At 41.8% G+C, this 26,480-nt stretch overlaps 1 protein-coding gene across 1 annotated transcript in view; it reads left to right on the top strand.

Moving 5' to 3' along the window:
- THSD7B (thrombospondin type 1 domain containing 7B) overlaps nt 1-26,480 on the top strand; it is a 274,077-nt gene that overhangs the window by 229,545 nt on the left and 18,052 nt on the right. The window contains exons 15-19 of the mRNA XM_082001598.1: nt 8,910-9,043; nt 9,777-9,930; nt 19,981-20,122; nt 21,539-21,654; nt 22,199-22,316. Coding sequence (XP_081857724.1) covers nt 8,910-9,043; nt 9,777-9,930; nt 19,981-20,122; nt 21,539-21,654; nt 22,199-22,316 — 664 coding nt within the window. The remainder of the gene's footprint in view (nt 1-8,909; nt 9,044-9,776; nt 9,931-19,980; nt 20,123-21,538; nt 21,655-22,198; nt 22,317-26,480) is intronic.

The following is a 26,480-nucleotide window of genomic DNA, read 5'->3' as shown; positions in this document are numbered from 1 at the left end:
CTTCTGCGTGTCATCTGCAGGCTTCACTAAAGACAGTGCCACCCAGTTGAGATTTAAATGTCTGTAAGCCTTCCATATCTGCTGTGATTGATATTCCGTAATTGTGGGGCTTCTTACCAGATTTCAGGTTAAGCTTCATAGATTTTGTAATTTTTTTATTATCCTAAGGCTTTGATCGTGATATGCACTTAGGAAGTCCAGAAGATTGCTGGATGAAGCTGAATGAACTCTGCTTTATTCTACAGCATAGTCATGCTTTTCATTCACTCACAGATAACTGCCTGATTTCTGCTTGAGGGATTTTTTTTTTCTAAAGATGGGGAAATCGAAGAATTGAATGCAACCTTACATTGTGGCAATTTTATTTTAAGCAGATTTCCTGCTTTTTTCTTCTTCGCAATATTATCATACAGCAGCTAAACTAATGAATATATAATTTTCTTTCCTTTCTGCTTGTCATGCCCTGCTAACATGGACTTCTACAAAGGCTCAGGTTGGTGTTGCAGTCTGTCTTCATCTTATCTTATTGTTCTCATTTAGTAAAAGGGTCTTGGATGTTGTTCTTCATCTATCAGCTTTTTTTGCCTTCCTCTCTGTGAAGCTGGATCCAACATTATTACTGCGTGTAAGAGTCATCCAGAGAGGTGCTACATTTGTTTGTTACCCCGAAACTCTCCTTCAACTGCACCAAAATGTGCTGCTTCAAAACCATGGGACATTGATTTATTTATATCTACTTAAATTTGCTATGCTTGCCTAGCTTTGTGACAGGGAGACAGCAGAAGCTACAGCACCTACAGCTTCTGGAATCAGCAAAAATGCACCGAAACTCTCACTAACAACTTTCTGCCTTGCTTTAGACCCCCGTATTTGACAACATAGTAAACTGGCTTTTGTTCATGTCTCGTCTAGATTCAGTATCTTCTTGATAGTGAAGAAACATAATATAAAAATTAATAAAAAGCAGAGCTACAGGAACATTTTGTGATTGTATTCATATATCCCCCATTCACACTTTAACATCTCAATTTTTTTGTGTAACTCTGAGACTAAATTGTCTTGCCGGAGTATTTCAGGTAGAAATAAATACACAATATCTGCAAGGTTATATTCCATGCTGTGTTCTGCTCCTCAAAGGCTGTAGTGACAGTAAAACCTTGAGTAACACCAGGGAGGCAGGTTCGGGGCTGGGAGCTGCATGTTCCCCCTTATTTTCTTCACATTGAATGATGCCAACTTCTTGCTTTAATCTCCAGGAAGGAGCGCTCACATGTTACCGTATTACAGCTTGTTGTTTTTAATGCCTGCACCAATCTTACAGAAAATAAAACCACTTACCATTAGAAAATACAAATTAATAAACTTTGCTGAGCAACATGTTAGTTCTATAAGCGTGAGCTGTAGTGACTGGGTTTCAGCAGATCTCACTTCAATTAACTTTTTAAACAAGGCATTTTCCATTCGTTGCACTTAAAAATTTGAAATACAGCCGTGTCTGTCTTCGCATATTTAATCATCCATTAGAAGAAAATAAGGGATTTACTAGGAGCATTTTTTGAAGCCCAGCAAAAGACTAGATACAGTAAAAGCATCTAAAGGCCATGATGAGGGAATGTAGAGCAGCTAGATGTCTTTATAGCAAGAATACTCTGCTGCTTTCCTAATTTCTCCTCCTTTCTTTTTCCTCATTTTACAGCCAGAATTTTACAGTGCTGCTTTTTTTGATGGCTTCATCCTGAAATGTCTTTATCTGAACTTTTCAGTGTCTTATTTTAAGCTGAGATGTCATCCAGTTAGTGCAAGAAATAGGGCATTTCCAGATTCAGTCCCCCGCTCCCTGAGGGCTCCCTCGCCAGCCTCTAATAAATCACTTAATTCTTCATCCTCAGTTTTCTCATGTGTAAATTAGGATTAAAGTTGAGCCATTTTGAGGGTCGGGCTATAAATAGATAATCAAGAGCTGGGGAAACTTCAGAGGGTTGATAATTGTTTTTACCCTTCCTGCTCAGTGAGAATCATTTTTCGACAGTGTTTTTGAAGGCTGTCACCGTGGTTAGTCCCTTAGAGTAATGGTGAAGGGTCTGTTTCTGTAGGAGCTTCCATAATGCCCACAGGGCAGAGACTGGGAATTGGTACGTTTTTCTGTCTGTGTTACAGTAATTATTGCCCAGACTCTCAATTTGTGTTTTGTACTTAGAATAAAATTGATCCCATCCTTTTGCCAGCTACAAAGTTTTAGGCAGATCTAGGTTTTCTGGAAAGTTGGTTCAACGCCAGTGAAGGCTTTTCATAACCTTAGTGAAGCTCTGAGTGATTTTCCTTTTTCCATACCACAAAAGAGGTAAAAAACATGAACCCTTTTGATTTGAGTGTAAATGAAAACTAAAAGTGCTGAATTTGCTTCACGAATATTTGTGCAGGTATCTGCCAGAGGCATAAAAAATTCAGGAATTCCAGTAATTTCAGAAGTCTTACTGCATGCTGATCTATTCAAACTTTTGTGCTGTAAATCATTCTTGAGCAATATTTTTTTCATTTTGGCAGCGTCCAAATACCTAAAGACAGGTATTCATCAGTGAAACAGCTGCTTTGCAAAATCCAAATTGGTTGAAAATTAATTGTTCAATCAGTTTTGCATTAAACTGTTGAGTGGTTAGCATATTTCTGGTGATTATGATCAATATATGAACTAGCATGAAATAAAATCAATTTTATTTTAAAGAGAACTATTTAATGTTGAAATTTTAATGAGGTCATTTCTGTGATGTAGTGTTTGTTAATGTGCAAGTACTTGTCCTACAGATATATAGTTAATTCATAAAGCTTTTAAATGCGTGCTTAGATCTGCCAAATCAAACATGCACTTAAGTAATTAAAAAAGTAAGTACTCCATTTTGAATTCAGTTTTGAAAAATTAAAGAAACTCATTATTAGAAATTGTCTGTTTTGGATTAAATGGAATGTGAAGGCAGTATGAGAGCATTATAAAAAAGATGCAGTTAATGTATGGACACCTTACAACCGAAAAAGAGATTTGGATGAACTAGATGGAGTCAACATAGAAGCCAAATTTGCAGGTAATTGCAATGGATGGACATCTTTGGAGCTGTATTTCCCACCCTCCTCCAGATCCATTCGTGTCAGGCTGGTTGCAAGAGAAGTACTGCTGTGGTCCAGGTTTCGCGCAGTGGTGGCCATAAGCTGTAAGAGGAGGAGAGGGCCTTTTGTGCATGGTGACATCCCACTGCCGCCTCCTCTCGCAGCCTGGATGTGCAGGGAACATAAAAGTGGGTATGCAAATGTAGTAAAAGTGAGCAAATTGCTGGCCAGTCTCAGTAGGAGTAGTTTTAATATCTGCGCTTGAATTTCCTTACCAGCAAGCGTCTTTGCAAACCAGAGGAAATCAGCTCTCTTTCCTATATGAGATCTTTTCTAGCTTTAGTGTTATTCTTGCTGGTCTCCATAGTTTAAAAGTAGGTTGTTATTTCTTCAGTTCTGGCTGTTTCAATGTATTAGGTCTAATGTAACCTTGGTATAAGGGCAGTGATGTGAAATGAACTTATGTTAGCAATGAATTTAGCCCATTTTTATTAGAAATGAATAGCACAGAGGTTGTCCTCAGGGTCTCGGGCAACTGCTACAGTGATCAGTTTGGTTGTTCTAATATAATAAGCAGATATTGACTTTAGGTGAGGTGAACACCAAGATTTACTGTCTTGAAAGCTAAAATATTGACTGAGGGAAAAGCAGAGTCAATATTTACCTTGAGGGACAATAAATCTTGATGTTCACTGAAATATGAAGTCGCTATGATTTTCAGAAGCGTTGAACCTCGTTCTAGTTTACTCTGCAGGTGCTCATCAGAAAAGCTACCTGAAATATAGGTATGAATTTTTTTTAATGAATCATGTCAGTTGTGCAAGTGTGGTTGTTTCTAAATGTCCTTTGCAAAGTCAGTATTATTTCTGACCTACATTTAAATAAATAAGTTACAGAACATTATAAATCACACCAAAGCTTTCTGGTGGTTAGATATTTGGTCTATTCATTAAAACGGAAGTATCAGCTATTATAAGAGAAAATAAATAGATTAATGTTTGTATATCTTGTCAAGATATTTTAGCAAGGACTCAGGATTTGCATTGGAGTGAATGGGAACTGGCTTCTTTTATTATGGCAGTTTGTCTCTTAAAAAGTAGCTTTTGTCCTTCTTCCCTTTAATTTAGAACTGTGCCCATCAGCTTGATTTTAGGATTCAGATGTTAATGTATTCCAGGGTAGTTGTGGCTACAGAGAGTGCTACAGCAGTCCTGTGAAAGTCAGTGGCAAAACTCCCATTGACTTCAGTCAGGCAGCATTTCACCCCTTGGTTCACTGAGCCCAAAACCCAGCATAGGAATATGAATAAAAACTGAGGAAAGCAGTTAATTTCCTAAAATGCTAAAAGTATTTTGATTGTGTTTATTTCTTGAAAGGGTTAAAGACAAGGCAGTCCACAGCAATGGAGCCAGGCTGGTCCTGTGGGTGCTGAGCTCTGCAGCTTCCCACAGGTCAGGTGTCTGCGGCTTCCATCTTTCTCCCTGCTGAGCAGTGCAGAACAACGGGCCCTGTGCCCATCGCATGGTCTTCATTTAGTTTCTGTCCTTCAGGAGATCGACTCTGGTAGTACAACTCCACACGTGTGTTGGGTGGCTCGGTCTGAAGGTTTTTGTAAATGCGCTGTCATAGCGGGTTGCATAAGTTTGGGGAAGAGTGAGCATTAAGCAGATTATTTTCAAATGAACTGTTGTCTCTGTGCTTGGGGAGAGAAGCGGCATAGCTGGACAAGCGAATTCTGTATCTGCAGCAGAGGTAGCAGATGGCGAATGTGATGTGGGCCAGGACACTGAGACTGTGTCTAATTTGAAGCCTGGACACGCTCTACGTTGCAGCCAAGGATCTGCGGGAGCACATCCCAACCCTCTTCCAGCTGAGGCGCTCTGGGTCCCTGGGTTGGGTGAGGAGTGAGGACCCCCCATCCCATCCCAGCTTCTGTTCAAGGTGGTGGGGACAAGAGTGCTCCCATGGAATCAGGAGATGGGAAGTGCTCCCAGGTACCCTGGTTAGTGGGACCCAAAGAACAGCAAGGCTTAGCCAAAATCCTTTGAAAATGCAAAATCAAGAGCATCATCTGTTTGACCTTGTTAAGAACCACAGCTGTTAGCAAACAACAGGAGTGAAAGGCTTTAAGGCTTTTTTCCTTTTTTTTAAATACAAAAAAAGAGGTATTGGAAGTGATTGAAAACAAATGATGGCAAGCAGGGAGAGAGAAACAGGAGGAAGACATCTTCCTGTGGAGGAAAGGAACACATGCCATGTGACAGTGGTTTTTTAAATGCAAAGAGAGAGTCACAAATTATATTCACAGCTTCTGAAATGCATACCCATGGAGTTGCACTGGTGGAAACCTTGCATCTCTTTAGGACTCCTATTTAAAAGGTGTAACGGAGTCTACCGATACGCGTTGTAACTTGCTCTGGAGATACCTGTCCCTCCCAGTGACGCGTGGTTACTTACACCTTCCCGCTGTCTCGGAGATACTACCGGAGATGGCATGCTCAGTGCTGGCGCAGGGCAGAGGAGAGAGCTTGTTCACAGACAGTGAACACCGGGGTGTCAGCACAACAACTTAGTAAAACGGGTTGTTTGTAACGATTATATTTGGGGGTTTTGGTGGTGAGTGTATGCTGGAATCCCGAGCGAACTGGAAGCAGCGAGCGGGTCAGCAGCAGACCGCCTGCGGAAGGCACAGCCCGCAGCAGCTGTGAGGCCTGAACCGGCTGTTAAGGTACCGCAGGGATCGTGCGGCCGGTGCCGGGTGCCCTCCTCCACGCGCTGAGAGGGGGATGTCTCTCGGAGGAGGAGAGCTGATGGGGCTTCACCTGTGATCGTACCGGCCTGACACGATTAGGCAGCAGAATACAGATGCTATATTCGTGGCTCTATGGTTGTGATCCTGCCCGCTCCTGAAGGAGCGCGTCTGAAGTGTCACTTCAACATCACGTGTGTTTGTGTCGCTGTGGATGTGGTCTCTGTTTTGTCCTCACGCATTTCCTCTGATAGATTTCAGTTCACGTGGCGTCCCAGCCCAGGCCAAACCCTGCTGGTTTTCTTACACAGAAATCACGGTAGGTAAACGCCGCAGGAGGTTTTGGCCACCAAAACGCAGTTGTGGTAAATTCCTGGTGTTCGGCCTCTCCTGCTGTCCGCAAGTGGGCTTTGCTGGTGCGGGTAGGTCTGAGGTGTAGCAGATTTTAACGCAGAGCGATGAGCGGTCACTGAGAGAGGGAGCCGGGATTCCCAAGCTCTTGGTCTGGCCCAGGCGAGGAGCAGAGGCTGCTCGCTGCCAGCGGCGGGGTGAGCGCGGGAGGGCTGGCAGTGCTTGCGTCCTGACCTGCGGGTTTCACAGCGATATCCTCTAACCCCGAGGAAGGTTTATTAATTAGAGCAAGGAAAAGAATCTTAAATCCCTAAAGCCACAGCTTGTGCCGCACCTGCCCCAGCTGCCCCACTGTGCTTGGGCGGGGGCACGGGCACCACTCGCGCCATCACCTCTCAGCCTCCCCCAACCTCATCTTTCTCTCCAGAAGTCTAAAGAGCAGGAACAGGCACCCACCCAGCTCATAATAAACTTATTAACAAATAAGTTTTACCTCCTTTAACACTGCCCAGTGAGATGTCTCCTCCCTGACCTGCGGGTTCCCTGCCCGCTGGCAGCCAGTTCTTGCAAAGTTTGGTGCTTCGCTGTCTCTGGGTTTTGCCTCTCCTCTGCAACGAGGGAAACTCTGATCGCACCTAAAGCACACATTTCCCTCCTCAGCTAATCGTCTCCGGCCGACGGCAATATGTTTTGTCAGACAACACAGCCAGAGCATGGGGGTTTTTTCCTTCCCCCCCACCCTTGTGGAGCCGGGAAACTAATAAATACGCCCTGTCTCTACGCCCGTCTCCTGGCTGTCTTTGGGGAACGTGAAGGCTTCGCCGTGCCTAACGAGGGATTGCTGTTCTCCCCGGCGTGGAGCGGCCGCAGGAGCTGGTGACCCTCGTGAAGTGACAGGCTGGCCGGGGCAGGGCGGTGGCTTCGCCCCGGGCTCGGTGTGCTGCCGCGTCCCCCGCGCCTGCGGGCTCCCTGCTCGCCGGTCCCGAGCACTGGTCCTGCCCGGCGGGCACTTCCTCCCTTTGCCCCTGCGTACCCCAGTTAATGTTAATGAGCGTGGCTGCACAGCTAATTAGGGGAACTTCTGGTGTGTCCCAGCCCTGCCGTAGTACTAATAAATTTTGCACGTTCTCCCGTGTTACTTGTGCACAGACTGTGAAAAGGATTTGTGCTCAATAATAAGTTGGCAAACGCGTAGTAATCGTACTACTGCCTTTGCTCCCTCCATTCCTGTCCCTTTCCCTGTATCAAACGTGATGCTCTTACTAGTTCGTGCCGTGCTTGTCCCCACAGTGCCGACTCTATTACCCTCTCTCCTTTCTTTTCTCCTTCATGTATTTTGCACTTTGTAGCCTATCTTACTCTCTCCTCGTTGCTAAGCCTATGCACAACGTTTATAAAGACCCACGGTTAAAATTAGTTTCTGACATTTGCTGTTTCTGCGGGGTTTTTAGCAAGTTATCTTCTTTTCGTTTGATGTGAAGGTAATTTGCTGATGGGGCACCAGTTTTGTTTTCGGACTGTATCTCAATCTCCCTGCCCTTCACTTCCAAATGTTGGAAATAAGGTTTCTTTATTGTTGTGGCCACAACATACATAGTCGTAATCTGCTATTTTAAAATGAAGCTATGAATTATTAAACCTATGGCTGAATTGGGGGTGGAGGGAGAGGTTGGGAGGAAGCCTATTGATTTAGTTATTTTAATGGTGAGAACCAAATGGCTCCACAGCAGCAAGGCCAAGGAGATTTTGGTGTGTGGAAAAAGAAATTTTAGGTGCGCTGTATTTTTTCAAGGTAGCAGATTGTGCTTCGTACAAAGCAACAGAGAACACTGTAGCTTCAGATCAGCTTCTGCAGACAACCTGGATTAAAAATAAATAACTTTTATTCATAATAATGAATAAAATATTATATTTTTATAAAATTTTATATTATATTTTTATATTTACATTTTTATAAAATATTCATCATCATTATTAATATTATTATTAAAAACAGCAATAGAACTGTTGAAGCATTCATTTGATTAAACCTAAAAATCTGCTAAAGTACTATATCTTGGTGTGCTGCTTCTAACAACTCGGATATCCAGCACCTTTAAAAAGTGTTTATCAAGCTTTTGGCTGTATTTTTCTCTCTACATAGATACCATAGTTAGGTGAATACACAGCCATGTTTGATTAGGAGATGTGTTACAGATAAGTCACTTGCAGGGAAAAAAACTTCTATAGTTTTTGTGTATAAAAATGAAATTTATAGGACGCATGGAATTTCATTCTTTTATGGTAAATGACTTACAAGGGTATGTTAGAAGCAAAGGTAAATGAGTGCTGATTTTAAGTTTCTACCTTCTGAAACACAAAAGAATGCAGTACATACGGTCCTGGGGAATGATGTGTCATAGATTATAGCAAGAGCAGTCTGAGCAAATGAAATTGTAATGGAGTTCCTCTTCTGGCTGCAGGAAATAGCTGTTACTTATCCTATTTCCTAAGATGCTGCATGCATACTACTGTTTATTATATACTTAGAAATCTCTTGGCAAGTCAATAATGAATAAATGAACTTAAAGCTATTACAACACCCTTGGCATGAGGAGCGTAAGCCAGGATATTTTTCAGTGTACCCTTTCCTGGGTTTGGCTGAGGCATTTCTGCAGAGATACCAACCCAGGTAGTTCAAATGAACAGTTGTGATTGTTTCTCCTTGCAGGTGTACGAGGCAGTCCCATGCTACACTGAGTGCAATCAGTATTCTTGGGTGGTAGAACCATGGTCTCCATGCAAAATCAACAGTGAACAAAATTCCCTCCACTGTGGAGAAGGAATACAAACGAGGAAAGTCAGGTATGTGAAGACAAAAGCACGGGTACTCCAGATTAAAAAAAGCTGATACATACTTGCATAGAGCTGGAATATCTGTCCATCTGACAGTGAGTACATTGCTGAGTCCAGTGTGTTCCAAATGAAAAGAAACATGCATTTATATGCAATGGTTTACAGGAAAAGCATCTCAGAGATGCAGCCTTGTGTTACAATCAAGACGTCTTTCAGGAAGAAGGCGTGATGTTTAAATTAGAATTCTTCAACCTAAATGCCATATATACATAAAGCCCCCTGAGGTGCAAAGCCTCCATATTCTGATTTGCTAACGTTTTCCCCAAGTAATGGCACTGCACACACCAGAGTGGCATTCATTATTAGTGAGTATTCATTCCCTAGGCATGGGGAAGCGCTGAGTTATTTCCAAATGTTCGGATGTTACTAGCAGGAGCACAAAGGATTGTTCTTGCTGGTTGTCGTTTTCTGTTCGCTCATCTGTCAGACGATCAAAGTTAAAATCCTTCTGTATGAGGTTTGAAATGTTTGTTTAAAGTAGTTATTGAAATCTGTGAGTAACAAAAGCATGTCGTGTGTGTAGCTGGTTTTGATTTGCATTAACACGATTAATTCTACATTTTGACCAGCCTTGCTGGTGTTACATATAGTGTCCTATATGGGTTCAAGCAGACCTATTGATATCTATCACTTCTGTAGTATGCTGGTAATCCTCTAATGAAAGTGTCTGTTTTCTGCATAGGTGTGTGAGTACCGCTGAGGACCGTGGAGGGGAGACTGTGCCCAACGCACTGTGTAATCAGGCTGAAATCCCAGATGCAATGCAGAAGTGTAGCTTGTACTGTCCCAGTGAGTGTGCAGTGTCTGACTGGGGACAGTGGAGCAAGTGTCCACAGGTAGGCTCTCCTGCTTGTGTCTTTGTGGCAATGTTCCTCACGTGTTGGTCTTCTTTGTCCTTCAACCATTTCGTGAGAGTTATTTACTAATAAAGTATATTATTTTCTGAGGGAAGTCAGGCTTAATGGATCCTGCCAACATGGTTGAATCTGGAGATTTTTATGTTTCTACAGAGCCTGAGCTATAGAAAATTAGTTAGTAAAACACATAGTTATTACTGTGACAGTTGATTCCACTCATCCTCCCACCTGGTGTAGAGGAGAGGACCCACACAAGTACAGCGGGTGAAGGGACCAGTATTCTAGCTGCAGTAAGGGCTGTCTGCATTAGGAAATGTTTGCAGGGGAGAGCCCTGTGAGTGATGCACAACTGTCGTAACAACCTGCTGGTGAACCATGGTGGTGGCACTCCTCTGGACAGGTCTTAGGCCTGAGGGAACGACAGCTCTGTCTTCCCGGCAGACACTATTTCTGTCCAGCATCTCCTCCTCCTCAAAACCTTGAGGCAAGATTTGAGGCAACAGCAACAGAAGGGCATGGCAACAAGACACCTGAACAAAATACTCAAAACTTTGTGGATCGTGCAGGGATTCAAGCCACCACCAAGTGCTCTGTGTTTTCCTAAGTGTGCAAGATGGAAAGAAGCTGCAAATTCTGTCTTGTGAAAACTCTCTGGCCTCAAAGCATGTCATTTCAAACCCAGTGTTTCTCTCTGATCAGTGTTGAAATAGGTGCCAGGTTTAATCTCAGGGGTTTTGTAATAGACTTGCTTGATGTATTTAAACGACAAACATATTCATTGCCCCTGTGTTAACAGGGCCATTATCAAAAGTCTGAGTGGTTATTGGACAGGTATTTATACTACTGCTGACACAGGTAATTTCTTCCATAATATTTTGTGTAGCGTATCAATATACTCGGTAAGAACGTGTCAAATAAAATCTTGTGTTTCATTTCCTGCGTTCACCTCCTCCTGAGCAGCATAGCTTTGATGAAGTATAACACTCTTGCAACCGATACAGATGCTTGGATACCTTTCAAAGTTGCGCTGTGACTGGGCTGTTTCTTTGCCATTGACTTTTTTTTCTAAGAGATAGATTTTCTTCATTTTAACGTGCAGTAAACTAATGCGGAGATGCTTAAGGCCATTGGGTATTTTTCAGGTGCCTTGGCGGCAGTCAGTTGGTCATGAAGGACTGCTTGAAGCTTTAAGCACCCCAGTATCCTTAAGACACCCCAAGTTTTTGCCTGAAGACTCCTTTTGGGCAATGGCGAAGCCTCTGTAGCCCACAGAAGCAGGAATGGGATGCCCAGAGTTTGTGGGCAGCACTCCATCAGGCAGCATAGCCCTTGGCAGTCACGGGGCTGAGTGCCACAGTCCTTGTGTCTCCTTGTACATCCTTTTGCCGTGATAGATGTTAATTCATAAATGTGAGGGCATCTGCATGCCAACACAATTAATTGAACAATATGTTTTCACAAGCTGTTCTGCAATGCTTTGTTGTGAAACTGAGATTACTGTGTGTAGATGGAGCATGTGTTTAAATAGTTCTGTCCAGATACGAAGCAATAAACAGCTTGAAGTTTTATGGAGAGATAAAACCCTCCCTTTGAAGAGTTTACAGCAGTGTCGTCTCCCTTTTATAGCCACTCAGGCTATTTGTGTTTCTTTGGCTTGGAGAAAGGACCACGCAGCACAGTCCCTCCCAGGCTGCACACGCTTAACATCTCCAAGGCAAGCACTGGATGTGCTGTACCATGATGTTGGTGTATCTTCAGTATGTGTGGGAGTACCAGTGTGATGGGGCAGGGATTGAGGGAAATGTGGTGGCCAGGAGTAAGGCGTTGCCAGCACCAGGGTAATTAATGCAACCCTCCATCTCCTGAGTCGCCGCTAGTAAAGATAGTCACTGAGAATGGCCACAAGTTGGTGGGCATGGTCAATGGAGTTACAAAGGCAATGGAGCCTATGGAGGATCCTGTTTCGTCTTTAAGAGAAGAGCTACGGGTGGTCAGTTGTGTAGCTCCACTGGTTGTAAGTGAGAGCTTGGGTCTGGACCTTGCATGAAGACCCTACATATAGACACCCAAATATAGGAGTCTGCATCTGGAGCTGAGTCTCTTGTTAAGTCTTTTGGTCAGACCTGTGGTGCCACCAGCCTGCTTGAAGTGTCTTCCCACAGAGCCCCAAAACACATCAGTAAGTTTGTGTGCGTAGAACCTCTTGCTCATTAGAACTGTCTATTTAATTGTGTTTGATGGAATTTTGCTCAATAGCTGGTGTACTCATGCATGATTTATGATTCATGCCAAACTGAAAGTAAATGCCTGTCTTCTGAGGATGTATAAAATGCTTTTGAGTATTCACCAAATATCCGTGTATGGCTCTTTCCCTTCCCCAAGTAATGAGACAAATTTGAAGGATCACATCATACTGAAATTAAAAAAGCAAAACTGTACATCCTGGCTGCTCTTTTTCAAGCACATTTACATTTCATATCAAAATAGTCGGCATTCTTGTAGTCATAGCACTCTTGTGAGGCAGCTGCCAAAGAGCATTCTGGGAAATCTTCCTGCATCTCTGGTCATGTTTGGCTTGCTGGACATAAAGAGGATTTATGAAACTTGGCAAATTCTAGTTTGTAAGAAATGAGCAACCACCATTTCAGCCTCATCGTTGCCTGGGTAGCTCTTTGATTTGGGATATTTACCTAAGATTTTGGTCAGGTGAGAATTCTTTTCCAATCGCTTTGGTGTTCTGCTCATATTTTATAGTGTTGATAATAAATTTATCCTGATAGCGGAATAACTAACTCTTATCAGCTGAATATAAAGAGGCCTTTTAGATTATCCAGTTTACCTTTTGTCAATATGTCATTGTACTCTGGATACTTTCTAGCGTATTACTTGGTTTTATCTTGTAACAATACTCTTTCCATGTGAATTTTTCACTTTCAGGGTAGTAAATAATCTTGAATCATGTTGAAATCAATGAGTCATAAAGGTGGCGACTGCTTTGTCAATAGGAAGTATTTTCTTCAATACTTCTTTCTGCTAAAACATTGTATTTGTTCTGGTTTTTGGCTGCATTTCCCTTTTGCTTTTAAATATTTGTGTTTCTAGGGTGGTCTTTTGTAATTTCAGATGTTCCCACAATTCTTTTGTGTGTATTTTGCAACTGAATTGCAATTTCTGCATCTTGATTATAGTGCCATTTAACACTGCTACACAAAGCTAAATTTTAATATTTCCTCTAACGGCACTTTGCTGTGACCCAGAAATGCAGCTGTCTGAAATGTAATACTTTGAGGTTACTTCTGAGGTTTTGTCTCTTTACTGGATTCAAGAAACTCATAATTACTGATTTAAAGCTTCCCTATTATTCTCACATACTCTATTGTGAGAAGTAAACTCAAAATGGTTTTCCCTCTGATTGAATACTGTTTTTTGGCTCATAAAGTTTTCTTCTTTGTCACTAAGTAACATCCACGTAACTTAAATTTCAAGGCTTTAAAGCCATTTAAAATAACAGTTTGAAGCTTGCTAGTTAGGAAAAAAAAAAATCATGAGCAAATTAGATTGACTTGCATTTTGCTTCAGAGATTTCACCCTCGTTCCAGCTACAATAGCGCGTTCAGTCAGACATCATCACTTGATTGCTCAAAGACCCAGCTAAACAATCTGGAAACTGGAATCCTATCACCTCTGTTACATATTCAGTGATCGAATAACATGCACTACCTGCGGTGTCTCAATTTTGTATTCAACTGACTTGGAAATGTAATTAATTGACTTCAACTGAATTCATCAAAGCATTCTCAAAAAGAGTTAATATGCGAGTTGTGCTACAAGTCCCTGACATGATTACCTCAAATTTATTTTGTTAGCTCTCTGCTGCCATGTGGATGGCCATAGCCGATCAGAGTGGCCTCCTTGTTTGCCTCAGCTGTTGGCATTTCTAGCAGCTAATTCTTAGAGGCCTGAAATTAGTTAATTATAGGAGGTTACATGTCTAGTGAGTGAGAACAGCTGTCTCTGTTTCAGCGAGCATTTTCCTCATGGATCAATAGCGGTGTACAATGCTCAGGACTTGTAACAATTGAGTTATTCTCTTGAATCTGCAGGAGGGGCCATGTGTAGTGCTGCGATAACTGATCGTATGAAATGTGGCACCAGGCAATACAGCCGCCTCTCAGGTTTTGCAGTGACGTTCATCGCAGATGCGAGTCGGAGTTGTTATGGTTTGGAAATGCTTTCCTTCCCAACCCAACTGGAAGTCAAACTGTGGGCTCGTGTAAACATTGGGACTCACTGAAGTCTTCATCAGGACTAGTACTTTTATACGTAGGTTTGGCAGAGGACCTGCAGTATAGAGGCTGGATAGAAGAATGAAGTTTGCAGAGTTGTATTTCTAGCCCAGGAGATAATTTATTCAGATCAAGCATGAGAATTATGCTGGTCCAAGGCCCTTCTGGAAGAACGTACAATTTTTTTTTGTATGGCTTTATCAAAAAGTTGGTAACTGCTCTATTCTTTTAGTTTTATTGTTTTATTTTTACTCACCTTTATTAACAGTAATTTTTTAAAAAGTAATGGTTATATATAGAGGCAGATAAGATTTCAGAACCTAGATGCATCTCAAAAAGAAAATTTATGCAAATGCATTTTCATTTCAAAAGACTGCTCATGTTATTGTAAATGGCTTGTTAAATGGCTAACAAAACATCCGCATCCGCATGAACAGTTCATTGCACTGTTAAAAATAGTCAAATCCTGTTGCTGCCAATGCATTTACCTTAGTTTGAGGTTGTATGTTTCCTTATGACTAGCCAGTTACATAGAATGTGGCCAGCTATTTATAGTGCAGTATGAATTATACAAGCTGTTTGATAAACAGCTTAAAGGGCTCTCTAATGGGTTACAACCTTTGTGCTGTACAATTATGATGCATATGAAAGTCTAGATCAATGGACAGCTTTTAAAATCCATCACAAAGAAGGTCTAGTAGTGTATATTAATGTGCGATATGTTAACAGCTCTTACTCTGGAACTTAGCATTTATAACCTCGCAGTTTTATTTTACTTGATATCCTTCTCTTCCAGAACAAACTTTCCGTGCTTTATCTGTTCTGTTATTGCCTGGAGCAAAGGCTGGGTACATCCTTTATGTTAGCTTAATATAGTCACAAGTGGTCATGGTGGAAAAATATGATTGCCTAAAAGAAACATTTAAAAATGCGGTAGTTTATAGTGCCAAGAATTCCTCCATAGAATCAAGGTGATGGCTTTTGTAATTTCTAAGTGGTCCTTTGGGAAAAACTCCAATTTGCACCTACCTTAACATTTTATGTACCTCTCATTGCTTCAGAATATTTTGTTTCTGTAGTGGTTTATATAATCTGGCCTATAGATCCCTGGCTCTAACTCAACTTCTTCACACTTCATAGGAAAGGATAATGGAAATGGTGAGATTTAATACGCTAAAGTAGGCTGAGACAGTATAGTTGTACATGTAAAGAAACTTACTGTGTCTGTGTATGAGGTGCGATGGCTGTAGGCTATTAATGTGTGACCTGAGTTACATCCCTGTTATTTTTTCCATCCAGAAATTAATTCCATTCCTATCACTGATACCAAAGGAAGCACATGCCTGAATTACACACCCCGTTGCTTACAGTCATCAAGAAGGAATCTGGACTAAATCCAACAAACAACATAGTCTATAAAACTTAAGTGCCAAACTGAGTTGGCACCTGACCTTGAAGGTACATGGAGTTCTCCAGGCCTCTGGCCTTCTACCTCGGTGCATCACGGCTGCCTCCATTTCTTAGTACTTGTTTCCTCTCTTATTTATGGCCAGTTGGCACCCATATTTATCATCCTTCTTTGATCCATAAATCTTTAATCTGTTTCTAGCCTGGGTGGTGTCAGAAGTGGGTTTCAGTTGTCCAGAATAGAAGCAGAAATTGAACAAAGATTTTCCACTTGTTAAGCAGGTACTAAATTCCTGCTGCAAGTTGCAGCAAGAATTACTTGTCCTTCGTTTCCTGGAAAGATCAGGTGAAGGTGTTGAGTCCTTAGAGTTGCTCTCATTGCAATTTGCTGGAGATGTTCCTGGAGCTGAGACCCAAGTGAGAGGCTGAATTTCACCCCACTTTCTTTTTTGCTTTCCTCTACATGAGGTCTGTACAAGAGTTGCTCAGTCTGGACCCCAGCATGGATCAGCGAGCTCAGTGTGTGTGGAGAGCTTCAGAACCTGCATGGGGTTCTGCATTGCGCTCAGTTCAATCACCACCTGGCTTTGACGCTGCCTAGATCTATTTTAATAAACCGTTGCAATCTAAGTCTTACCAACTTGGCTTTCCATTTCTGTGTAAGGAGATTTGCTGTTATGCCCAATTCTACCCCATTGTTACATACCAGATTCTCCAACTATAGAAGCTAGTTATGGGATTGATAGCCACAGGCATAAAAATAAGCAGCATGATCATAAAGAGATAATCTCAAAAATGCAAGTGAAAGTTAAACTCCCACTACTGAATGTTTCTGTTGTATGTACTAGCCTTTCCCTTAACAGTGGTATTGGCTGCGCCTTTTCCTCTTTCCTTGTGCTTCCATTGTAGAAGAAGCATTGGCTAATGCTGAGCACAAGCCAGTTGTGATTACCTTACAGCAGGTAATGGCTGACTTAATGTAAAAATAATTTTAAAACCCCTTAATCTATGATCAGTGAAAGTAGTAGTTATTAATAGTACAGTAGAAAGTAAAATGTCTTTGAAAGTATAACATCCACTTAGTGGGAAGAGAGGAGTTGTAAATGAAGATACTCAGTAAAGGACTGATGAATCACAGTGGGTTTTATTTATTTAAAACCCCCAAAACTGTAGATTCATGTATGCTTGTGATAAGGAGCTTGGATTCCTAGTGGGGCAGAGCAGATCCAGTCTTGATCCATGTATCTGAATGGCACCTTCACTATCTCATATGGGAGAGTATTTGGACAGTCAAGTTGTTTTTGTCGTTTTCTTCATTTGCAAGAATATTCAGAATCAACCACGAACTTGCCCAACACTTCTCTCTGTTATTGCTTGTTAATACCCTCAGCATCTCCCCACTGGAAATAACCCCTCCTCTTTAACTTTCATCGTTCACATGCCCTAATGACTTTGAGTCTGCCAAGCCATTCCTCAACCTTTGCCACATCATAGATGTTTAATTTTTCCAGGATGGGATTTTGGAGGGATCCTGCAGGAGTTGTGCACCCAAGCCCATTGAGATGCCAGGGTAGCTGGATACTCAGCTCAGTCTTGCTCCTTTGAAAATTCCAGCTTTCATCTTTTTCTTTGCAAGTCATTCCCTCCTGCCGCTTATTCAGTTCCATATATATTTGGCTCAATTTTTTACATAGTTAACTTGAAAGAGTAAGGCCAGAAAATCAATTATGAAACTAAATTGACTTCTCAATTGACGTAAAGAGAAATTCAACAAATAATATTACAGGATATTAGTTACAGTTTGCCGACTTTGAATTTTTGCATGTTTCCCATGTACTCAGCTTGATTAAATGAATACTTTTCCTACAGAGGTTCTTTATTATTCAAAACTAGTAAAAGTGGGGAGCTTATCACATCAGCTTTGGCTTCTGAACAACATGGCTCATCAGCACAGTGAGAACGCCAGCCTCAGAGCTGCAGTAAACCAGTCATTTATTTGGATCCTGGCAAATGCAAGATAGACTTTGACCTGTTTGAGTCACAGCTGTTAAACTGGTCTGCTACCCACCAGGAGGACATCTGAGAGGGAGAATGGTCCTGCTAGGCAGGAAATCTGGGTGGCTGTATGATAGAGTGTGCAGCGCTGAGCTGCATCAGAGACTTATAAGAGCACAATGGGGTGCATGCTAGATGGGGGGAAAAATACTATTTTATTAAAAGAAGTTACTTATCTACAAATGATGCATATTTTTGGTCTGCAGGTTCTTATTTTGAAGGCAGCAAAAGCAGGTATTTCTGAGATGGCACAGGCTTAACTTCTTTCACAGCATTCATTGATTTTTTTTCCCCCCCCTTAGGTAACATAATGCAGAGAAACATTAATTAGGAGTAGCTGCTGAGGTACCTTCTTTGATTTTTGTTTTGTTTTGTTTTGTTTGTTTTGGTTTATTGGCAAATCATTTAAGTTATTAGTGTTAGTTGTGAGGATGAACAATCGGATTAGTTGTGGAAAAGGCAGTGAAGTATTGGTAAACACTTAGCATAGGTTTAATGTTCAGATAATTAAGAGCAATTGGCTATTTTAGATGACCATGGATATTCAAATAAGATTACCATTTAAAATGATTTGACAAGGTGTGTGTCAGCATAAGCACATAATAGAATTTCCCGCACATAGTGTAAGTGTAAGGAAAATAGGCCTTGACAATGTACTTTAAGACCAGACCAGACTTTTTTCCTATTTGTCCCAATATTTATTCTCTTTAGTTATGGTGTCATCTGTGCAACTAATCCAGTTTACAGCAGTCCGAGATCTAGATTTACGCTGCAATGCCATTACATTTCTCTTCAATATTCATAATATAGGAATTATCCATACTTTCACCTGTGCAGGGTTCAGTGTTTGCAGGAACTTTGTTACATGATAATAAGCCTGTGGTTTTAAACTGTTAGTTATTTTTTGTAATTAAAGTACTCTGTAGAAAAATCATGTTTTAAATTCCCAAGCATTTATGAAAATGTATTTCCACATGCATTGTTTTTTTGGTTTTCTTTGCTGTTCCTGAGCAATCTTTAGTCCTAATGAGAGACTGTTAGGCATTACATAGGTCATCTTGTTCAGTAAATGGCTGTGAATACCTTTAGGAGTGAATTATTTCCACTAGGTGTGCTGCGACTTCTTCCACGCACCCATTCCCGCTGTACGGGATTGCAGGAAAACTGCTGAGTTTCAGCGGGTCAGAGCCCCTACCCTTGGGGCTGCCTTTCTGTCCCAGCCTTGCAGGCGAAATGGCTAGTATGTATTCCCGTCATCAGCCTGGCTTCAGAATAAGCTTATTTAGTCTTTTTTTGTGTTTTCATTTAGTGAGACAAAGCAGCAATCCTTAGTGCTCTTCGCCACCGATTAGCCTTGCCTGGCGTCACACACATTTAATCTTCGGTGCCGTGATTCCTTCCTCCTGAAATAGTTCCCCTTGGCATGAGACATGGGTGGGACAGCTGGGGTGGGGACACCGGCAGCGGCACTGCGCTCCCCGTGGCCCAGTGCTTATGCTACATCCCCAAATTAAGTAAACCAAGGGAAAAACTTAAGAAATGCCTGACAAAGCCGGGTGACACCTCCGGGTGACACCTCCATGTGACATCCAAAGAGAAGAGCTCTCTGGAGAGGAGGGGTAAGTGGGAGGCTGCAGGAGGGGGTTTGTGGGGATGAGCAGATGCTTTCTTCTACGGAAAGGGGATGTTTCCCAGAAAATGTTTCCGTGGTTCATATTCACGTGAAAATGTAAACAAGCAAAGCCTGGTTTATAGGCAGTTGGACATCACTATTTGTATCACATACTTTGGAAAGTCACCCTGTCTTCTTGTCAGCGTCATAACATATGCAATTACAAATGTCCTTCCTAGAAAGGAAAGCTTTGCTGTAACATCAGTTATTACTTAAAAATGCATTAATTGTGCCAAAAGTCCTATCTGTGCCAGTACTATGGCATTTCACTGGAAGTCTTGGAAGCGGTGGAGAGTAGAGCACAGCAAAATGACACAATCTTTATCCCATTGTCCCCAAGATTCCTTACAAAAAATTAGGGAAATAAATAGTATAGGAGTGCCTGAAATAGCCAAAACAGGGTGGACAAAAGATGACTTTTAGTAATACTGGTTTCTTACCTTTGGACCACGTTTCTTTTCCTTCATATGCTTTTAAGTATCTTTAGAACAGAAGCATGGTTATATTGTACCTCAGTATGGCTGTGGATGTGCATGTAACAGCCCCAGGAGGTCGGTGTCTGTATGATTTACAAGGGTCTCTTCTACTGTCCATCACTTTTGTATATAGGTGTGTGATCCAAATATTATGCAAACCCGAACTCGACAAGTGCTAAGGTCTTCTGTCAATACAAAGCCCTGCCCTGAAGATTCACAAATGAAGCCATGTATTCTTAACCAAAATTGCTTCCAATATCAGTACAATCTAACAGGTAGGTATAACTTTCCGATATGCTCTTAGCAGGAAGTGACATCAATTACAATATATACTAAATTGATGCTTGCTCTTCCAAATATCTTTGCATAAAAGATTCATCTCCTTAAAGGCTTTCTCCACTTGTGTTTTTAGTTATGTTTGCTTGTGATGTTGGTTAAAGCCTTGACATTAAAGGAGTTATGTGTAGACATCACTGATTTCACTAAAGTGCCTAAATTTTTTTTTTGTCCAAAGGTTAGTGGACAAATGCACAATTTTTAAGGTAAGTTGTTATTGCAGGTACACTAGAAATAAAATAGGTTAAATGGGATTTCTTCTTTTTGGTGGGTTATCAACAGAATTAATGACAAAATTCCAGTTAAAACAGTATCATCTGTGTGATTCTGGTGAAGCCAATAACATAAAAAAAAATCTGATTTGAAGGTAAATATGGATTATATGTGTGTGCATCAGATATTGAGAGCAAAATGCATTATTTAGGACCTTAGAAGCAATTAGATCTGTTGCAAACAAACTAACAAAATCAAAGGAAAAATTCCTGTTGTTTTGACCAGCTCGGATAAATGAGAAAGGCAGAGAGAGGAGAGGAGATCTAAGAGGAGTTTGGGGGCTGGTGAGAAGGGAGAGCAAAGCAGGAGAAAACGTTATATCTGAATATCAACTCAGCCTGTTTGAAATAAAAGCCCTAGAAACACACAGGCAGCAGGACGATGCCTTTTTTATAATCACATTTCAGAAACGCAGAACCTTTATATGTTCATGTTTATCAGAGGTGGAAGATAAAAAGTAGCAGGTTTTCTTCTCGTTTGCTTCCTATTTATTGGTGATGCATGGATCTTTTTGTTGTTTGTGTTATGCTTCTTTTTTATTTTAAATGATGTTTTAAGGCTTCTTTTAGTTTAGTTGTATTCTGACCATCATAATTTCAGACGAATAATAAGATATGAATTTTCTTCTACTAGAAATACTAGTTTTATTTCATGGGTATTCGAGCTTAGTTTTAAATAATGGAAATCTTTGCCTTGAGACAAGAAATAGGTTAAACCAGAATTACCCTTCAGAAACTTCCACAGCTACTTTATCAAAGTGAAATTTTACTTCAGACAATACAGACTTGTAAATGCACCAACTGGGTTGAACTGATATACTTTATCAGCGTTTAACAGTTTTCTGTGCACTCTGAGGTACGGGTTTCGTTGAGGGGATATCTGAGTGCAAAGTGAGGAGTTTCTCCTCCGAGACTTGCTGGGTTTTAAGAGCAACTTTCTTTTGCGTGGGTTGTTCTTGGGTTTGGGATGCCCTCACGTGGGGAAGCGCTGCGTTAGGGCAAGGTAACCCTCGTGTTGAGTAAAAAGATGTGAAAACAGAATGATGGCCGTGACCTGCTGCACTGCATCCTTTGTGTCTGCAGGCTGGAGCGGGTGCCAGCTGGGTGCCAATGCCACTTGCGGGCACGGAGAACGGCGGCGCCTCCTGAGCTGCCGGCGCAGCGATGGGGCCACCGTCAGCACGCAGCTCTGCCAGCGGGTGAGGATGGCACACGTGGGGCAGGGAAACGCCCGGAGGTTCATTTTATTTCTGGAAAGCCAGTGCCTTCTGATGCGCACCGTGGCACTGTCCATAGATGGTGACGTTGTGTTTGCTGCTGGGAGCGCAGCAGTTGGGTGCTTTGGGGAACAAAAGCATCCCCAGGGTGTTAGTGGGTGGTATCACTCCTTGACTCAAATGGGAGGTTTTTGGGGTTGGAGTACCATGCGTGGGGCACAGCTGTAGAGCCTGCGCCATGGGTCCAACAAAGCTGGTCACCAGGAGGATTGTGCCCTACTAGAAGTTTGGGATTGTCCTTTCAGAGTAAGACCCAAACACCGAAGGTCTTGTGGAGGAGAAATGCTTCAACACTGAAACTGCTTTCACCAGTTGCACGCTCAGGAAAAGACCCTGTGAGCAGCAACGCTGGCATCCCACTGGAGTCACTGCCAATCTTCAGTTTCCTGAGTTGGTGCCCAGCCGCGACGGGAGGTGGCCGGGGGGCTGGGGGGGGTGACGCCTGTGTTTCCTTGTCATCTCACAGCTTCGCCTGGAGAAGCCCATGCAGACGAGCAGTCGGTGCGTGGTGGGGTGCGCGGTGGACTGCCGGCTCTCGGCATGGTCAGCCTGGTCGCAGTGCTCCCACACGTGTGGCGCCGGCGGTGAGTCCCCAGCTGCCTCCTGCCCCCTTCCCCCTGCTGCCCGTGGCTCAGCAATGCAGTGCAGATGGGACCCCCAGCCTCAGAAGGGCTTACCCAGCCCCTGAGCAGGGGTGCAGAGCTCAGGGATCCTCCCGAGCTGCACTGAACCCATCTGAAGTGGTTTTTGGACGCTCTCAAGGTCCTGAGGTGTTGGGGTTTTTGAACAAAGCAGGCTATTTTCAAAGTACTTGGAAGTGAAAATGCAGTTTAGGAAACCAAATGGACAGATGCCTGGAGGATTATTTAATTAATTAATGCAAACACTTAGAATTCAGTCATAGGAAACATCAACCTCAGAGACGAGAGGAGTAGGTAGAGCTAGCGAAGAGCTGGGGAGAGTTACAGGATTCTCAAGAAATGGATAAATAACTAAATACAAATCCTCTGGTGAATTTATTTTTAGTAACATAATTACATCCCATGGAAGAAAAAACACTAAGACTATTTTTCATCATTTAGTATATGCCTCTGTCTCCATCTTGTATCCACAGGTCCCTTAATACTTGCATGCCTCCAGTAACTTCAGCGAGGTTTTCTATAGCCAGTAATGCTCACCAGCATACAAAAAGTGGAAGGATTAGGACCTTTTTTTAACTTCATATGATTTAAAAAACCCTTTGAGTATTCAACATGAGGAAATGCACTGAGCTTTTATTCAAAATAAGCTCATGACATTATTTCCCAGGCTTCTGATGTGCATTAGATGTACAGCTAATGGTCTTTAAGATTTGAGACCCATAATGTATATTTTAATCAAATTCACTTAAGGTCAAAAAGAAAAAAGCTCTTAACTTCCATAAAGTGATTCCTTCAGATGGATTTTGGAGATCAAAGCGTGTTACAGAAAAAGCTTAATATTTGGATTAGTGGTGTTCTTTCTTTGCTGAGCTTTTAGCCCTTTTGTAAAGTAGTGCTTTCTTAACAGAAATGAATAATTCATAGACAGTGTTTTAACAACAACACACTAGGAATACTATTAATTCCAAATTTATTTTTTTTTCCTTCAAAATCCATTTTGGAGTGTTAATGCTCATGTTGCTGAATGGACTTAAATTATTTTTTTGAGTGTTCAATCACTTACTAAAATAAACAGAACTATGTGTGCAAAAGCAAGTTGCAATTTCTTTATGGCTTTTAGCATGCTAAAGGAGCAGCTCATCCTATATAATGCCTGGAGGTTTTTTTGTCCTGAGCTCTTACATTGCATAGTCTACTTTATTCAAGTAAAGGTATGTTTCATACTCTTCTCCTGATCCTGAAATGCTTATGTAAATCCTAAAGACTGGTTAAAGAGCTGATGGTTTCCAATGTATGTAAGAGGCAACCGGTTACTTCATGTCCTAAATCAGAGCTGGGCTTTTGCAGAGGGAAGCTGGAAACATCGTGTCCTGCCGAAGCAGACCTCAGCTCTTCCTGGGAGCATCCCAGCTGTAGGTGCCAAACCTCATTAAGGCTACTTGTATCACACAGTGAAGCCCAAGCTTAGCTCAGTCTATGGGTCGTCTTCTGGTCCTCAAAGATCATAACTCTCTGTTACACTGCTAGCTAGGGAGCTGGCTTGTATAGTCCAGGACATACACATGTACAATTTAAAAGCTGGAGATACTGTTTTGTGAACCTACGGCAGCTAAGTGGCTGGGAAAGTCTTAAAAATTGTATCATAAGGAAGCCACGTTTTGCTCATTCCTCCTCTATCATTTGAACAGCTTTCCAGGGACCCAAGAGTCTTCTGAATCACATCCCAAAGTAGGAGCATCAATGAAACAAAACTACTTTGCATGGAAGTTATTCTGAGCACATCGTTTGATGAAGAGTGTCAATGAAACAAAATACTTTGCATCCAAGTTATTCCAAGCGCATGGTTTTATTTTACTGCAGCCCCAGTCCTGATCTGAGTTTTGCTGTAGCAACCATCAAGCATGGAGCTATACGGATGTCGAACACCCGTGATGGAGGGACCTTGGCACAGTCCTGCAGCCGTGGCCTTTGTGTTGTTCCAACAGCAGAAGCACTGTCATTTCAGCTTCTTCACTGAGTTATAAATACAACTTGATGATAGTATTAACAGAGAAGATGCTAATTATGTACTCATCTACAGGTGATAATCCATAGATGAATACAGAGAGGGTTTCCTCTGCAAAGATTCAGACTGCAATACCTCTGAAATCATCATGAATTTCTCACAGGCATTTGTGAGAATAGGATGAAGCCTCAAATTAGACAGGAAAAACCAAAGGATGACAATAAATGAGCTGTGGGAACTGGCTGTAGTACACACTGATTCAGCTCCCCTTTGCCAAATAAGTAATTGCCCGCTATTTGATAAAGCTAAAATGTAGGACTTAGATGCATGGTTCTCAGAAATAATTCACAGCAAATCGGTCATATGCACCATTACTGGCTCCACTTACAATAATACCCTGCTTTTCTGCCTTTTCTTGGAGAGCGTGTGAAGGGCCTGTTGAAGTACCATAAACGACTTCAAAGAGAAACATAATTTAAAAATCATTCAGATCAAAATTTAGTGTTGCTGGATTTACGTTTTCATGTGTTTCTTAACCCAAGCATTGTTGCTAACATTTTTATTCTGACCATCTCTTCCAGTAACGGTTTGCTGTGATATGTTTTAATGGATGGTACCTTTCTCTTGCTCAGGTTTTATTTTATAGAACAATGCATTTAAACATGAAGTGGTGCTGCTGTGTATGTGGCACTGACAGCTAGTATGGTTCTGGTACACAGCAGCCAAAGGCAAGTATATTGATTTTTATAAATGATGATGAGTAAAGTAGATCTCTCTTTCCTGCCTGCGCTGAGCCTACGGAGATGTGTAACTGATATTTGCCTGTTGCAGCTGTAGTTCTGGGAAGCATCTGTTCAGGATGCTGGCTAGGGCTTTAGGCTGACATTGGGTTATATATTAAGGTTCCTCATATCGGTTGCTGTACTGCTATGAAAAGATGTATAGTACTGCATTAATGGATGGTGCTCCCACGGCCTGAATCAAAGTTACTGGGAAGATGCTTGGTACGGATAATCCCCAGCAAATTTTATTTCCTTTGTTAAGGCAAATGAATACACAAGGATGCTGGATTTTTCTACGTAAGCGTTTTCCAATCCTGTGTGATTTCTCCCAAGTTGTCTAGCGGGAGTGCTAAACAGTGTAAGAATACCTAAACCCATGCTTGCTCAGTCCTCAGAGCCCAGAAGAGACTGTAGCAGGTGGCAGAGATGTGCACACCAGCACTGGACTGACCTGTGGGACAGAAATAAGGAGGACAAGGATGTGCACGACTGAAAAATTTGGTGGTTACATTTTTCACAGATTCATCACCAATTTGGGAAAACATTTTTTGTTTGGGCTTGTGAAGAAGAAACTTTTGTGACTTTTTCTTGCTTGCTATTCAAACTCATCAAGCTCCAGTTTGATGGTGCTGAGAGGCACTGCAGGAAGAGGAGTCACCAAAACCTCTCCCAGAGCTGTGGATGCCCCAGTACCCACTGGTGGGACTGGCAGTGGGAAGTAGATGAAAACCCCCATTTCTCAGCAGTCCCCTTTGCTTCTGACTTGACCTAACCTGGACTCCAGGGCTGTATTTAAGTAACTTGATCCCTGCTCTGGTCTTGCGGTTGCTTGATAGGGTTGTGTTTTGTATGTTCTGCTCACACTCATCAAACAGGTAACAACATGTCAGTAATTCTGACTGGGTTGAACTCTAGCAGGAATTTTAATCTTCTTGATTTCAGCCATGATGCATCACTTTGTGGGGATAAACTGCAAGGAATGTCAAGATTTTTTGGAGGGTAAAAAATCTTATTCTTCTGATTTGAAAATAGGATCCTGTGTCTTGAGATGAAGTTTTAGCCACTGATGCAAAACAGGGTTTTAAGTGACCAGCATTAACAAGGCTAGCCTGTTTTTTCCTCCTTTCAAAACTAATGACAAATTTGAGGATATGAAGAAATATTTATTTTCAATTTTCAGCATACCTTCTGTCTTAATTTTTGTATCATTTAACACTGCAGAGCAGAGGAAACAGGGATATGGCCAATTCATGGGAAAATTGAAGAAAAAATCATTGGGAAATTAAAGACACAACTAGCATTGCTTTGACTCTTTCAGAG

The sequence above is a fragment of the Phaethon aethereus genome (genome assembly GCF_964289735.1).
Source record: "Phaethon aethereus genome assembly, chromosome: 6".
NCBI classification, from domain to species: Eukaryota; Metazoa; Chordata; class Aves; order Phaethontiformes; family Phaethontidae; genus Phaethon; species Phaethon aethereus.
This window is presented reverse-complemented; position numbering and strand designations above follow the sequence as displayed.